The 17379-nt window shown below is 35.5% G+C and overlaps 1 protein-coding gene across 1 annotated transcript in view; it reads left to right on the plus strand.

Annotated features, from left to right (window-relative positions):
• Nucleotides 1-362: 362 nt before the first annotated feature.
• The window catches only part of Cep162 (centrosomal protein 162), an 82228-nt gene continuing 65211 nt past the window's right edge, over nucleotides 363-17379 (plus strand). The window contains exons 1-6 of the mRNA XM_076858453.2: nucleotides 363-432; nucleotides 1340-1450; nucleotides 6144-6258; nucleotides 9943-10089; nucleotides 10428-10611; nucleotides 12665-12732. Of these exons, the coding sequence (XP_076714568.2) occupies nucleotides 1394-1450; nucleotides 6144-6258; nucleotides 9943-10089; nucleotides 10428-10611; nucleotides 12665-12732 (571 nt within the window). The 5' untranslated portion in view covers nucleotides 363-432; nucleotides 1340-1393. The remainder of the gene's footprint in view (nucleotides 433-1339; nucleotides 1451-6143; nucleotides 6259-9942; nucleotides 10090-10427; nucleotides 10612-12664; nucleotides 12733-17379) is intronic.

Consider the following 17379-nt stretch of genomic DNA (forward strand, 5'->3'; position numbering starts at 1 on the left):
ACATTTCTTCAAAATTTCAGCTTGAAAAACAGCGCTCAAGTGAGCAGGGCGGGGAAGGCCCGGAAGAGGAGAAGCGAAGTGCCGGCAGCGGGGAAGCTCCCACGACTCTCGGGAAGCAGCGGGCTGTTCACGCCGTGTCCCGGCTCTAGGTCACCCGGGCGTCGCCGGGCGCCATTCCTAGGCGCAGATCAGCTGGGATTGCGTGCTGGTGCCGCGGCCACGGCTCCTACAGGTCACCGCAGCCAGCTGAGCCGCTGCAGTCGATCTTTGCTTGCAAAAGCACTCAGAAACGAACGGCCGGCCCGCTGGGCCCACGAGTCACGTGACCAGCCCTAGTCATGTGACTCCGGAACCCCGCAGCTGACGTCTGTTACCCTGACAACTGCCGACCCGCACGGGCCTTTCGGGGAAGCGCGGGATACGGAGGCAAAGGTAGGTATATACACAGGGCTAGCTCCCCAGCCACGCCGGGGTGGTGGGGGCTGTGCCTGCGACTGGGTCCTTGGGGCTTTCGTGGTTCGGGTCATCCGCCTTCTCCGCCCCGACTCCACTGTAAGCAAGTCTTTGTCTTCCCGCCAACTACCGAATCCGCGCTTTCTGGAGCCTGGACGCCGCGGGGCTGAAGGCCTTTTAGTGGGGTCAGCCCCTTACCAAGCCCTTGGGCCAAGACTTGAACCGCACCCACCCTGAACTGATCGAAATGCTACTAAAGGGAGGAGGTCTTTTTCTGTATTTGGGGAAGGTACTGTCCGGGCCTCCAACCACTTACCCCACTCTCACCTCTGCAAAAGGAAACCGTGGTAGGCAGAGTAAGCCCCCAAAGTTGAGATTTTTATGGGAAAAGAGCTTCGTGTTGCAAATCACTGCATCCCTTTTTAAGGGGTTCAGTGCACCGTTTTTCGTGGTCGTTTGCTTCAAAAGAAACGTGATTCGTGCTGATTTGTATACTGTATTAATTTTTAAGTACTCCAAATCCTAATAAATTCTCTGTATCTGGAAACATTCCCATATCTGAAAAGTCTGTTTTGCCAAACTGTTGATGTTGATTGGTAAACTAGCAGAAATCAGTTGATTGGGACTACACAACTGTTAGGCTTTGTAAGAAAAAGTGGCCCTGTGGTGTGCTGTTATAAAATTTAAGATTGTATGTGAGGGCTTGGTTTGTGTTTGAGAGGTAACACACAGATATGTATATATTTAGGAAATATTGTGAAGACCATCCTTTAACAATTAGATCTTAACAGATGAAAATGTCATTTTGGACCTCAAGTAGAAGGTAGGTTGTTGAAGCTAATGTGAAGGATTTTCTCAAAAGGTGTTTCTCTCTTTTGTCATTTAGTGTTTCCAGTGTTGTAAATAGTGTGTTTTCTTTGGGAAGCAAAAATTACTGATTATGGCTCAGTATTCCAAAGAAGAGCTGGATGAAGAATTTGAACAGTTTATGAAGGAGGTAAGTTCATATTTTTAAAAGATGTTTGGTAAATTTATCTCATGAGACTAATTTTTCAGGGCTGGGAATGTAGTTTGGTGGCAGAGTGCTTGCCTAGCATGTATGAGGCCCTGGGTTGGATCACCAGCACAGCATACTGAACAAAAACAAAACAGTTATTTATTTGTATTTATTTTTGTAATACTGGGGATTAGGCAAGCACTCTGTCACACCCTCAACCCCATATTTATTTTTACTAGGTCAAGAAAGGTAAAAATGCAAAATTATTCAATAATAAAATTTAGTAAAACTTAAGGATGCATCTTTGTGTTTTTTTTTTTTTTAATTTTCCCTTTCACCTTATAATCAAACTATCACCTCCATCTTTAGAGTTTACCCATTATCTCTGTAGTTGGTTCCCATTTTAAATACTGCCACCTGCTCCTTCAATACCATCATCTCACCTGGCCTACTGGAGCTGTTCACAATTAATTTCCCAGTATTCCTTTCACCACACTGCAGCCAGATGAAGTGCTACATAAATCTGACTCTGAAAATGCTATTGGTCTTCCTGTCATCACTTGTAGAATAAAATCTAAACTCCTTATGGTGTTGTGAAGCTCTTCATGATTTTGTTCATGTCTGCCTCGCTCACTTTTTGTCACTCTTCCCCTTTATGGACTTTATTCTACAACTGCCTTCCCTCCCTCCCCCCAACCCCCGACCCCACTTCTGAAGCTCATTTTTCCTCAAGGGCTTTGTGCTATCTCTTCCTCCACCAACTGTGTTTCCTTGTTTTCAACCTGGCTTGTAAAGATCTTAAATATCACTACTGCAGACAGGTTTTTTTTCCTGTTTTGTTTTGGTTTTGTTAGCCCAATGAAAAAATAACAGTAACTTCTTAGTATGCCATGTATATTACTTACAGCACTTATCACCATTTATTACTTTTCTTGTATGGTTCTGTTTTCTACTTTCTATTGTAAGAATAGTTGTTCTGAGACATGATGGTTGTAATTTCATTGCTATACATGCTTAATAATAGACCTAATAGATACTTAATTAATATCTACTGAATGAATAAAGGGTTACATCACAGCCTGTGTAGGTACATCAATGAAGGGTCCTTGTAAAGTATTTAGGAAAGCCACATTTTAAAATGTTATATAGTATTCTCATTTATAAAGGAAATTTTGTATAATAGAAAGAACCTGAGTTTCATTATCTCATAGGAATAGCAATGCCTATTTTATAGAATTGTTTTAAGAATTTAAAAAGCATCTATCAATTGCCAGAATTTTACTCGGCATACAGAACAGGTCTCAATTTTTGAATTTGAATATGGGCACATTTTAAAAATCAAATTTATAGAAAGTATTTTTACTTTGAAAGATTAATGGCAGTGCAATATAGGCCTTTTGGAAAATATTTTTCTTCTACCCCTCATTTATGACTTCCCTAAAACACATACTCCAACATTGTCTCCTTCTCTCCTTGTCTATCTTCCTCTCACATCCATTCTCAAATTATAAAAGATCTTGTCTCATGTTAGAGGTTTAGGTAAAGCAGTGTTTCATTTTTTTCAATGAAAACTGTGATTTTAAGAGTCACGCAAACTTCCTTGGACATTTTGATAAATTATTCAAACAGGTATTCAAAGTATAGTTTATATCTCTTTGTTTTTAGAAGTGTGGTTTGACAAGCTTTTTAAAATTAGGTTATTGAGATATAACTCGCATGCTATACCATACAATTCACCCATTTAGCATGTATAATTCAGTGTTTTTAGAGTGATATAACCATTGCCACAATCAGTTTCAGGACATTTTTATTATCCCAGAAAGAAACTCATAGCTCTTAGTCTCCCCCAACACCTCTTCCCTCCTTTCCCAGCCCTAGGCAACCACTCATCTTTTTCCTGTCCCTAAAGGTTTGCCTATTATGGCCATTTCATAGAAATGGACATACAGTGTTCTTTTGGGTCTAGCTTCTTTTACTTAGCATAAAGTAAAAGAAGTTTAATATCCATGATATGGTTCAATATCCATGTTATAGAATGCTTTAGCACCTCATTTGTTTTTATAGCTGAATTGTATGCTTTTGGATGAATATACCACATCTTGGTTATTCCCTTTTCACTTGATAGAAACTTGGAATCTTTCCACTTTTTGGCAGTTATGAATACTGCTATGAGCAATCACATGAGTTTTTGTGTGGATGTATATTTTCATTTCTTTTATATATATGTAGGAGTAAAATTTCTGTGTCATATGGTAATTCCAAGGTTAAACCTTGGAGGAACTGCCCGACTATTTTCTAGAGTGGCTGTGCTATTTATATTTTCACTAGCAGTGTATTAGTTTAATGGGGTTCCAATTTCTCTATTTCCTTGCTAACACTAATTATCTGAGGACCAGCTTTTTGTTTGTTTTTAATGACAAACCTGGAAAGCAGTGTGAAAGGTTTTGCATTAGAAAGAATAATGGGATCTCTCCATATTTTTCTGATCTTTCCACAAGCCTACTCCTGACTTAATAAACAGAAAAAATGTGAGGAGAGAGAAATGGAATGTTTTAAGGGTGTAGTGATGTTTTAAGGCTAAGTAGAAAGAGATGCAACTAACAAAAGTTTAGATAAGAAGATAAAGAATATTTTTTTTCCCTTTCTATCCTTTCTACCTATTATCAAGGAAGACAGTGAGTCCCTTTGGAACATTTTAAAAATTGACACTCTTTATAAGACATTGAAGTAGTTTTTTTTTGTTTAGCAGGTGTGTGAGTGTGTGTGTGTGTGTGTGTGTGTGTGTTGTCATCTTGGAAGTTTCAAAGGCCACCCAGGAAACAGTATCCTGTGGAGGTGGAGGGAGGACTACATAGTATACTGGAAAGTAGACAGGCTTTCAGTCAGAGACCTGAATAAGTTTGATTCTGTTTTTGTACCACTTACTGACATTAGCACCTTGGCAAGTTGTTTAATCTTTCTGAGCTTCAGTTTTCTCATCAGTGTTTGTAGGATAGTTTAAAAAACTAAGTCAGCTAACCTAAAGGCAGGTTCTGACATAGAACAGGCATGTAATGAATGTTGGTTTCTTCCTCAGAAAAAATTTATGTCATGGAAATGAAAAAGGATCAAGAACATAGTCCTAGAGAATCTTTTGTTAATAGCTTTGGGCTCTTTTGCACATTCCCTTATGATATAGAAGGGTGGCAGTGACCACAGAACTCTAGAGTAACCTGATGAGAAGCGATGCTGCTGAAGTAAAAGTTTCAAGAAGAATTGGTCACCACATTGTTATGATTTTGATATTGGATGTCTCCCACAAAACTGTGTTTCTATAGGAATATTCATAAGTAAAATAATTGAATTATGAGAACTATAATCTTAACCCATTCTGGTTTGAAGACAGGTGGGGCTTGGCTGGAGGTGGGTCGCGTGGGGCATGCCCTAAAAGGGTTCATCTTTCCCACAGAGATTTGGGTAAAGCAGTGTTTCATGTTTTTACAATGAAAACCATGATTTTAAGAGTCATGCAAACTTCTTTTGATATTTTGATAAATACATTTTGAACAGTCTTCCTGAACAATTTATGTATCTTTATTTTTAGAGGCATGGTTCCACAAACTTTTAAAATTAGGTTTTGGTCAGTTACACAGGAAGGGTAACTTCAGTTGTCCTTTGTGTCATTTAAGAGGCCTTTGGAGCCCAAAGGAAAGCTCTTTTGGATGGAAACCAGATTTTAAGGAGTTGAGCAGTCAATTCAAGATTTGGTATATAGAGTAAGAGGGACTTGGCATGTTGCATTTTTCTTCCCCCAAAGTAGAGGGTATTCATTTTTTTTCCTCCACAGCAGTGTCAGGTGTTACACAGGGTGCTAGAGATGTGTTGCTGAGCAGGTTTTATAATCTGAGGTAAGCGTAGAGTTGAGAGCAGAGGGAGTGAAGATACAAAAATGAAAGTAGATAACCAAGGAAAAAAGAACCCGGGGAGAAGTGACTCCTTTGAGGTTCTGTTGTGGGTGGAGGAAAGTATTGTCTCCTCTGAGAGAGTGGAAGTGCCTTAAGCAAGCTTAGTGGTGGGGTGAGGGGAAGAAAGGTGGTTTCTGACTAAGGTCTCTATTTTCTCAGTGAAGAGTTCATCTTAGTGGCTAAAAGGGAGGAGGGAATTGGGATTAGAGTAGGAGATTTGAGAGTGTAGTAAATTTGGACCAAATAACTCATTTTCGACTCAGGAGAAGACAAATACAAATTTATCCAAGTTTATTAATCACTGTGACAATATGCTGATTTCTCTGGTCAACACCATCTGCTCCACTGACTGAAACTCAGTTCTTCCTTGTTTTGGAATTGGGAATTTTTAATTCTGCATTCTTAAAGTGACCCCGGGTACTTTTAATCAACCACCACAGTTTGTAGAGAATCTTTGGAAGATAGGATTGTTTTTGTTTTTTTTTTTTTCCTTTCCTGAGCAAGTTTATTGATCATTTTCTTTTTGGTTGTTCTCTGAGTTTATTGTTTGAACATTGATTTCATATCTAGAGTTAGACATATGCTTGATTTTCAAGTTATTTGGCCACATCTGTTTATGGTTATGAATTTATACATTACTGATGAGGATAATATCTGATAACTGTGGAACTAAAACATTTTAAAGGATAAATGTGATATTCTCTAATTTACAACTTATTTTGAAATTTAATAATTTGTATCTGATTCAGCTTTCAGATGATTCTTTTGAAAGTTCAAACAAAACACCTAGACAACCTGAAAAAGAAATAAAGAAGAAAGATACAGTTCCTTGGTGGATAACTGAAGATGAGTTTGAAGATGGTGGTAAATATTGTTAATTTTTAGTTTTGAATATTTTGACCACAAGGGGTCAGTCAAGACTTTTAATTCTGGGTTTTGTTCTGCACTATAAATATAAAAGAAAAATAATACTAATAGTGTGGCTTCTTGAGGTTTAAATTGATTTTCATGGTTTTTCACATTTTATTATATAACTGAAAATCTGTTTTTGATCAGGTTATTTTACATTGAGATTATTTATTCAAGGTGATGAATATTGTTATATATCATTGTATTTAATAGTGAATTGATATAAAGTGATTTAATAAGATATTCTTGCAGTGATCACATGGGGAAGGTTTTAACAAATCCATAGTTTTGGGTATCAGAATTTGTTAATTAGTAGTAAAAATAAAAATTATTTACTGCCTTAATGGTAAAGGACTCACTATCTCTTCACATGTTTATGCCTTTACAAATGCAAAATGCAAAAGTATTTTCATGAGTGTTTTGTTGCACTAATGTATCATATGTATACTACCTGTAACTTGGCAGTATTTGTGTATTCTATATAGCACTATATATAGTACACTTACTTTATATGATGGTGCCATGTCAGTAAAAACCCAGAGTGCTTCTATTTGAATGTCTATGTTTTCAGTATTTGTGAATAAGTATTAAGCACCATTTTGTGAACTGATAGAATTTTCTATCTCTTCTCTAGGAGATTTACCTGTGACTTTTATTATCTCCCATAAAATTGAGTCTGAATTTCTTAATGTGACAGTTGAGGCTATCTATAACCCAAATGGAACTCTCTTCTAGCTCATATTTCCCAGTCACACTCAGTTATTCTGTATCTCCTTAAAACACCATTGACTCCCCTGCCTCTGGTTGGCTCGGGAGTTTCTTGTCCTCCTTATCCAGTAAAGCTTAGCATCACTACTTTGTGCAGTCCTTAGTAACTCTTCTTGCTCCCTTGTCGACAGTTATTTTCTCCTTTGTTTTGAGATGAGAACATCATAATAGCACTTGCACAGGTGTTGCTAATTGTAACCTGTAGGACTGCTTCTGCAGTAGGGAGCTTTGTGTAGGCAGAAATATCTCTTTTCCCTTATATCTTGGCCTTCAACAGTAAATAATAAGTGTGTTTAACAATGAAAGAGTAGATTCACTTCTTTGTTCTTAATACTATAGTACATTAAGGAAATGCCTTATTTAAAAAGTTTCAGTGCATTTTCTTTCATAAATACCCAAACCATGCAACAACACTAAAGTACACATATAAGAATTATCTGGTTTGTTTATTTATTTATTTATTTATTTATGTATTTATTTATTTTGGTACTGGAGATTGAACCCAGGGGCAATTTGCCACTGAGCCACATCACTAGCCCCCTTTTTTTTTTTTTTTTTTTGTATTTTAAGACAGGGTCTCACTAAGCTACTTAGAGCCTCACTAAGTTGCTTAGAACCTTGCTAAGTTGCTGAGGCTGGCCTCAAACTTGTACTTCTCCTTGCTCAGCCTCCTGAGACACTGGGATTACAGGGGTATGCCACTGCATCTAGCTAAATAATTATTAGTTTTTAGAATCTCCTTCCTTGTTAGTACTTGAAAATAATATTATTTAATAAGATACATCTGGTGCAGCCATTGACTTATTGCTCTAGGCTTATTTCCTCCAACACTCTGTGGGTCAACTTCATTGATCTCATCTTCAAGTGTAGCCTATTCCTCCCATTGTCGAGCCTTCATACCTGTTGTTGCCACTGCATGGAGTTGTCTTCCTTTTCCAGTTCACCTACTTATCTCCTCCTCTTCACATCTTGGTAGAAGTGTTACTTCCTTGCAGAAATAATCTTTAGATTTTCCAGTCTTGATAGGACTCTCCCTGCCATTAACATCTTGTAGATTTCTTTCAGGATTCTAGAGTTGTTCACACTCAACTCTACTCTGCATTTAACTCTCCATTTTCTAATAAACTTTTCAATTATAATGTACTTATTTATTTTACTTATTGCCTGTCTTCAATCTTCATGAATGTAAGTTTCAAAAAGGCAGGGATTTTTGTCTTTTTTTTTTTCTCTTCATTGCTAAATCTCCAGCATTTAAAACAGTGTGCAGCACATACCAAACTAATGAATATGTGTTATGATTGTCTGCTTCCCCTATTAGACTTTAACTTTCGTGGTGAGAAGGGCTTTCATTGTATGGCAGGCATGAACACTTAGGCATATAGGCTGTCAAAATATCTAAATAAAATAGATAATATTCAAAACCTTTGTATATAAACATAGATTTTACTTTCTTGGAACTTTTCAAGATTCATGGAACAATTTTTAAAAGTAAAAAATTTCAAACATTTAGAAATAAGTAGAACATACCCCTTATACACACCTTTATACAACAGTTATTAATTCATGGTCAGTCATTTTTCATCCGTGTCCACTCTCTTTTTATACCCTTGTTTTAGTCAGCTTTTTTGCTGCTTTGACTAAAGGACCCAACCAGAACAATTTTAGGGAAGAAAAGTTTATTTGAGTGCTCATGGTTTCAGAGGTCTTAGTCCATAGAAGGCTGGCTCCATTATTCAGGGCACCAAGTGAGGCAGAATATCATTTTCGAGGGAAGCAGCTCACATGATGATCAGAAAGAAGAGAGAGAGACTCCACTCTCCAGATACAAAATATTTACCCCATAGCCATGTCCCCAGTGAACCACTTCCTCCAGCCACACCCCACCTGCTTCCAGTTACCACCCAGTTAGTCCCATTAGGGATTAATTCACTGATTAGGTTAAAGCTGTAACCCAGTCGTCTCACACATGAGCTTTGGGGGACACCACATCTAAACCATAACAACCCTCCCCCCAAGCAATTACTGGCACTGTACACTTCAGTCCACAGATATTGTAAAGTATCTCTTAAAATTAGAGAACTTTTAAAATACATATAAAATTTAACAAATATCAATAAAATTCCTTAATATAATATCTAATTGGTCATAAAACACTTTTAATATATTTAATATATATTAGCTTTAGAGACAAATTCACTTTTCAAAAGCTGTGAGAGATGATAACAGCTTCTTCTCCCCTAATAACTGATATCACATTTTTTGGTATAAGAATCTCTACTGCAGTGAGCCACTGTTTCCAACATTGTAGGAATGATGACTTTGAAAGATCTTTTAATGTTTCCTTTTATTTTTCTTGAAGTGCTGTTTACACTAATGAAGAATTTTGGCTAACCTCTATAATTGTCTTTACTTGTACCTACCTTTCCCACTCTCGTATTTCATTATGCTGGTTCATACTGTCCATACTTTTTCCTGAGTGTTACGAGTCAAGCAACAAAATTTCTAAGTAAAGAGAGACAGGGAATAAGGCAGAAGAAAAGTGATATGGTATAGTGTATTAAGTACTTAATTTATACATGAATTCTCTCAAAATCTCTTAGGTGATTTTAAGAGAGTTCAAGTACTTTAATAATTTTTTAAATCTCATGCAAATTTTTGAAATTTTCTCTTTAGTAAAATGTACACCAGACAAATAGAGCAATAACTTTTCTTTTGAAAATTCTAGGATGTTTTTTTTTTTTTATTTAACAGAGGAGATTCATTTTATAGCAACTGTGTACAAAATTAATATAACAGTATTATTGTGTTGGCATAGTGATCAAAACAGTTCTCTGAACATAAATATCCAACCACATTCAATTCTATTCCCAGACCTGCTTGGAACAAATGTAAGCTATTTGAAAACAAAGAAGACTTCTCAACCTGTTGTGGAAACAGAAGAGGATTCTGCTGAAAAAATTCAACTTCTGAAGAGCAGTGGAACCTCTATCTTAAGTGTTGACAGCTTAGAAACAAATGGTAAGAAATTTGAGGGATATGAGTCAATAAGTTATTAATTCATATGCTTATATTCAGAATTTTTATAAAAATTAATTCATAACTATCTTGGATCCTTCTTTACTGAAGTATACAGATTTAATATTTTCCCAGACATTAGAATTACAACTCTACAGAAGCCTTAAACCTTCCATGTTGATTTTGATTATTAATTTATTTGGTAGGTGAAAGATTCAGTAAATTTTAAACTTTCCTTAAACTAACTATATATGTATATATGTATGTGAATAAATGCTTCATTCAAATTAATTTTGTAAAAATTTTTATATTAATAAAATACTTTTATGCTCTCTATTTAGAACTAGTAGTTTCTGAGCTGAATCATAGTATTATTGGATTGGGATTGGACACATTAGAAGAACAAGAGGAAAAAGAACAGTTTTTTGCCAGGCTTGAGAAAGGCTTGACTTCATCCATTGATTATTCAAGATTGAATAAGGAATTGGATTCTAATGATTCCACGAATTTTAAAGCTTTACATAGGTAAAGTAATAATATAAACTATTAACTATGTTTGTGTTTTTCTGTGTTTTTGGAAGATTAATATGTGCATGAACTCAAAGAGTTACTAACAGATAAAATCTTGAATTTTTTTTAAACTATTCATTTTTATAGTCAAGATTTTTCTGTGTATGAACATAATATGTTGATTTGTAGTTGAAAGCCCACTCTCCCTCCATATACCTGAAATTTCATATGTAAGATACTATAGAAAATAATAGTACGCTTCTTACTAGGAAATATATTAGGTGATTTTAAAAGAGTTCGAGTTACATTATACATTTAGGGGGCAGAGGGGAGAAAAGAACAGAAAGGGAAGTAAGAACCAGGCAACCAGGAAGCAAAGACAAGTTTTGGTCTGTGTCTTATATCTCTGTATGGCAGTTGACTCTTATTATAACAATAATAGGAAATCTCATTCATCCTAGAAACCCTAGTCGGCTGAGCTGGTCCTTTCCTAAACACAGTAGACCATTGCCATTCTTAAGACCTTTGTGAAATGTGAGGTCTTTAATTTTCTCAAGTTAGTTAACCATGTTATTGTTTTTGTTATAAATAGAAATCCAATTATGGATTTTATTTAGGATTTCAAGAAACAAGGTCCTCTGGTTATTAGAGTGCCTAGTCTCAAGAAGATTCACTTCTTACAAACAGTGGATAAAGCAATACATTTACTGGCATGAACTGTTCGGGGGTCAGAGAATTTTTCTTTAAGATTTTTTTAAGATGGACAAAATATCTTTATTTTTATGTGGTGCTGAGGGTGGAACCCAGTGCCTCACATGTGTGAGACAAGCACTCTACCACTGAGCTATAACCCCAGGCCCTAGGGTCTGAGACTTTTACCCTGCTTGTATATTAACAAGTTAGCCTTCCAATCTTTGGATGTTGGCAGTAAATACTAGATTCCTGTGTCAGAAATGAAAGTCCTTATTTCTCAGAACGGAAGCAATATTGCATTGCTTCTCCATACCCCATACTGCTGGGGTAAGATCAAGGATCCATGTCTCCACATGTAGTAGGTAGGTGGCATTTACAGAAAAGGAACACTGACCTTGAGAAATATATTGCTTTTATATTAAGTGAAAACAGGCCAGCTTTGGGGGTAAAAACATTGCCTAATGCCTCAAGATAGCTTACTGCAAACACAACCCTGAGATGACTTGGTAAAAATTGGTCAGAGCTGTGAATTTTTGCATACCTAGAAAGAGCATGCAGGAACACACAGGGACCAATGCAATTGTCTCTTCCAGATTAAGCACGCATAGGTTTATTGGCCACAATTTTTTTTGCCGCTTTGCAATATTCCTTAATTTTTTCTCATTTTTCAACAATATTCTCGACTATTAGTATTTCTGCTCTGGAACATTCTGATCAGAATGCTGCATAGCATTGAGTATGCAATATTAGGTGTTGCTGCTATTACTATTATTATAGTCTTGTGGTTTTTCAGGTCTGCTCGTGACCCTCAAGATTGAAAAAAGTAGAACTGATTCCTTAGTTTGGATATATTATGTTTTCTTTCAATTTAATTAAAACATGTTCAAACAACTTGGCCCTTTGAGGGGCAGGGAGTTGGGGGTGTTTTTGGTTTGAGGCTCCTATTCAACTTTCTTTCAAGAATTAATGGCTAATGAGCATGTCAATACTGACCTTGGTCCCCGCCCCACCTCACCCTCTTGTTGCTGGTTCTTATGCTTTGTTGTCAATTTCTAATCTTCAGTAAAGAAGGTATGTACAAGTCATGAGATAAATGTATCCATTTACACATTACACATTATGTATAAAATTATTTGTATTTGTATATAAATTTAGGAAAATTGCATTTTTTTCTTTGATAATGTAGGCAGCAACAGTTAGGCTTTGAAGATCCTTGATTTTTCAAAACATTTTCCTTATACTCTCAAATTTTTAGCTTTTGGTAGGACAAGAATACTTGAGAAGATATATGTAATTTTAGAAATTAATATATATATACACACACACAAAGGATTGTTAATAGTAATACTACATGTTAATTAAATATTTTTTTCAGTTACCAAGCTAATGTGGAACTAACTGACATCGAACATGAAACTGAATCAAAACATGAAGAATCGCCAGGTAATTTCATTGGTTGTAAATTTTATAATATTTGAAAAAATAATATAATTTTTAGTAAAGACATTGCCAAGAGAATAATTAAAAGGAGAATTGTAGTGTTTTGGAAAGAGCTTTGAACAGGTAGAGTGGTGTTCCCTATTATTATTAAAAGTGAATGGCTGCCTCATTTGTTGAGAGTGGGCCAGGACCAATTGGAAAGATCAGAAAGAGTTTCTGTGCCAGTCTAGGAATGTGTGAAGCCAAGACAAAGACCTCCAAAGCATTGGGGTGGGAAATACACCTTTTTTCATCATTTGATTTTCAGCATGTCTATGTTTTTAATGTTTAAATGGTTTTCTTATAGAGGTCATATAGCCAGGTTTTGTACTTTTGTCTAATATGACCACTTCAGACTTCAAATTGATGTGTTTCTACTCTTTATAAAAACATTTTTATTGATATGGTTGTTACTGCTTTGCCAGTATTTTCTCTTTTCCATCATTGTTGTTACTTTTGTCCTGCATTCTATTGGGTTATTTATAACATTCATTCTATTTCTTCTTTTGGCATTTTAGTTATGACTCTTTGTTGTATTTTTTTCTTAGTTGCCCTGAGATTAATAATGCATAACTTTAGAGTCTACTTTCAAATAACATTATTCCACTTCTTTTACATAAACATTAGCAACAGTAAACTCTCCATTTTTCTATTTTTATCAACATTCTTCTTCTATATTGTTATAAATAAGTTCTAATTATATAAAGATTTACATGTTGTTTGTAGTTCAGGTGACTGCTCAGAAGAAATTATATCAATTTTCCTTTATCTGAAAATGTATTTTGCTTTCGTCTTAAAATATATTTTGCTTTCATCTTTGAAGAATACTTTTGCTCAATATAGAGTTTAGATTTTTTTCTTTGAACGCTAATTCCATTCTATTGTCTTCTGACCATAGTTCTCATGAGAAGTTCTTGAAATTCCTGTTATTGTTATTTTGTATATCCAGTTGTCCCTTGGTATCTGTCGGGGACTGGTTTCAGGATTCCCTACAAATACCACAATCTACAGGTGCTCAAGTCCCTTATAAAGTGGTATGTAATATTTGCATTATAAACTATACACATTCTTTCATATACTTTCAATCATCTCTAGTTCATTTACAATGCTTAATACAGTGTAAGTACTGTCTAAGTAGCTGTTATACTGTCTTATTTAGGGAAGTTAACAAGAAGTCTGTATGTTCAGTTCAGATACATTTGTTTGTTTTTTCTCTATCTTTTCAATTCAATGATGATTGAATCAAAGATAAAGAGGGATATAGAAGGCTGGCTGAATATTATCTTCTATTTCCAAGATTTTCTCTTTTCCTTGTTTTCTGGGAGTTTGATTATACTGTGTCTTGGTGTGTCTTTCTTGTAGTTATCCTATTCAAAATTTGAAGTTGATTGAGCATCATTATAGTTTCCATCAAAATAAAAACGTCTTCAAATATTTCTGCTTCTTGCCACCTGCCCTCTGATCCTAATTACAAATGTGTGAGAACATTTTTAAATGTGTGTTCCATCTTTAAAAGTCTTTTAAATGTGTGTTCCATCTTTAAAAGTTTTTTAAACATTTACCCTTGTATTGCTATAGCTTCTAGTTCATTGATCTTTTCTTTAATCTGCTGTTAATTCCAAATATCCATTTGTTTGTTTTTTGTTTTTTTTTCCCCCTTTCACTATAGGAATTCCTTTTGGATTTTAAAAATTTCTTATGTTCATTTTTTACAAGTCTTAAATATTAGTCATCGTCTATGGATTACAGCATTTGTTCAGTTCTGGATAGTTTTATGTTGGCTTTTTTTTTTTCCTGGTTGTGGGATACTTGCTTCATTTTTTGGGATATTGTGGGGTTTACATTGTTGAATATCTAAACTTTATTTTCTTCTTTTAAAACTTGAGCTTTGTTCTGGTAGATAGTTGACCCTGCCACTTGATTCTTTAGAGGCATATGTTTCTTAGGGGAAATTTAGAGTAGCCACTCTAAGTATCATTTAACCCTACTCTTAAGATGTATCCCTTCTGAGGTTTCTACTTAATGTCCCCAGTGATCAGTGCAGACTTTCCACTCAAGCAGGCTATTGGTGAGTCTTCTTGCTTATGAACTCTGGGAATTATCCAGCCTACAGCTTTGCAGTTGTTCTTGGCTCAACCTACACTTTAGCAGCTTAGCATTTAGTATAGGCTCAAGGGAGACACTGGGAAATGTTCCAAAACTGTTTCTACATACCTCCCTCCTCTCTTGATTACTGCGCTACAACTTTGGATTGCCTCAGCCTTTCTAAACTCTTATCTCCTCAACTCAATGAGCTGTCCTCCCATTCCCTACTTAGCTTTGCAGAATATTCACACCCTCAGGTAGTTGTGAGGCTCATCTTGTGTTTATAATTTAGGATTGTGATTCCTAAAATTTTCACTGCTAGTTGTTCAGTGTTTGAAAACAACTGTTTTATACATTTTGTCCAGTTTACTGCAAAATTGTTTGCAAAGGAAGTTAAATATAGTTCCTGTAAGTAACTCCAGTACAACTGAGGAAAAAGTTCTTTAAATTGCATTATATTTAAAGTTTACAGCTAAATTTTCCAGAAAATAATGAAAAATGTCTCCAAAGGATCTTTTACACTGAATATGGTTTACTATGTCTAAATTTGAAGAACATTTTCTGTATATAAAAATATTTTCAAAGTCACAAGAGTAAAGAATATCTAGAATATATACCATCTTCTTGCCAAAAATGTCAGAGTGTATGGAGTTAATATTCTCATTATTTTCTAAACAATATGTAAGAGCCTGAATACTAAGTGATATTTGTCATATAAAAATCACTCAATGTGGTTTTGCTCTTTAATTATTATATGAATTTAATTTGCCTTGGTACTTGTTTCTGAAATATTTGATATGCTGTTTTCTTTCCCTTTATCTTGTCTTTCTCATTTCTGTGAGAAATGTCAATGACATTTCCTTTTTATTTCTGACTGACTTTATTCATGGCAGACTCCCAGGAAGGGAGTTAGTTATTCATATGTTGTATGGGAGTATTTGCCTTTGGCTGTTCAGTTACTGAATGAGTATATTAAAATATAGTTTGGAATAATATAAATTGCATTAGCAGTTTTTCCATTCAGATAATATTTGAAGGGATCCAGGTAGAACTCATTGGTTGAGCACTTGCCTAGTATGTATGAGGCTCTGGTTTTAATCCCCAGCACTACAACAACAACAACAACAAAGTAAGATTTGGCTTTATTTACTTGTTAAGTACAAGACTACCTAGCTAAATAATGCTAGCAACAATAATTATTATTAGCTAACTCTTGGGTATATTATATGTGAACTGCTGTTCTGAACACTGTAATGCTTAATCTTCTCAGCAATCCTTTGAGATAAATACTATTATCACCCCACTTTACAACAGGAAAAGTGAAACCAAAAGTTTGTGACCTGCCATCAATTCTATAGCTAAATGTAGTAGAACAAAATTGATCTATGTCTTCTGTCTGCCTCCAGGTCATGCTGTTAAGCACTATGCTGTACTGTCTGAACTGTTTCTTACACTGCCTCTCTGTACTTGTTTATACACTACAACTCCTTCCATTGAGTCCCAGATCCAAGCAGTTACCTGATTTCAACGTCATACTCTGCCATATCTCCTCTCTCCTTGTTCAACTTTTCTTAAGTAACTCTAACCTCTGAGGTTACTTAAAATTTGATGGTCTGTCCATTGTGGTGGTTCATGTCTCTAATCCCAATGACTTAGGAAACTAAGGCAGGAGGATTACATATTTGAGGCCAACCTCAGCAATGTAGCAAAACCCTGTCTCAAAGTAAAAAAATAAAAAAAAAAACTAGGATATAGCTCAATGGGAAGATGACCCTGGGCTCATTGCACAATTCCATTAGAATATTAAAATTTTAATAATCTTATATTAGGCCTATCACCTACAAGTATGTTGAATACCAAGTAATTGTCATTACTACTATGAGAATTTTCTTATATCCACTGTTGCTTAGAAAGTACCAAACATCACTCTTCTCATGTGAAAAAGAAACTTAAAGTGAGCCAGGTATGGTGGTGCATACCTACAATCCCAGTGATTCAGGAGACTGAAGCAGAAGGATCATAAGTTTTAGGTCAGCCTCAGTAACTTAGTGAGACCCTCAGCAACTTAGCAATCCTGTCTCTGGGCTGTGGATGTAGCTCACTGGTACCATGCCCCTGATTTCAATCCCCAGTTCAGAAAAGAAAGAAAGAAGAGCTTCTCAGTCCTTGAATATAGGTACTGAAGCAATTAACTAGCTAATCTAGCTTGCCTACCTCAATTATAGTACACCTGCTGTTCCAAACTAATTTTTTAATTGATTTTTTTAAATAAATGACAGCAGAATGCATTACAATTCATATTACACATATAGAGAACAAATTTTAATACCTCTGGTTGTATATAAAGTATGATCACACCAATTTGTGTCTTCATACATGTATTTTGGATAATGATGTCCATCGCATTCCACCATCATTGCTAACCCCCTGCCCATCCCCTGCCCTATCTAGAGTTTGTCTATTCCTCCCTGCTCCCCTTTTCTACCCCACCCTGAGTTCTTTAAATTGCATTATATTTAAAGCTAA

Source organism: Callospermophilus lateralis, chromosome 6, assembly GCF_048772815.1.
Source record: "Callospermophilus lateralis isolate mCalLat2 chromosome 6, mCalLat2.hap1, whole genome shotgun sequence".
NCBI lineage: Eukaryota > Metazoa > Chordata > Mammalia > Rodentia > Sciuridae > Callospermophilus > Callospermophilus lateralis.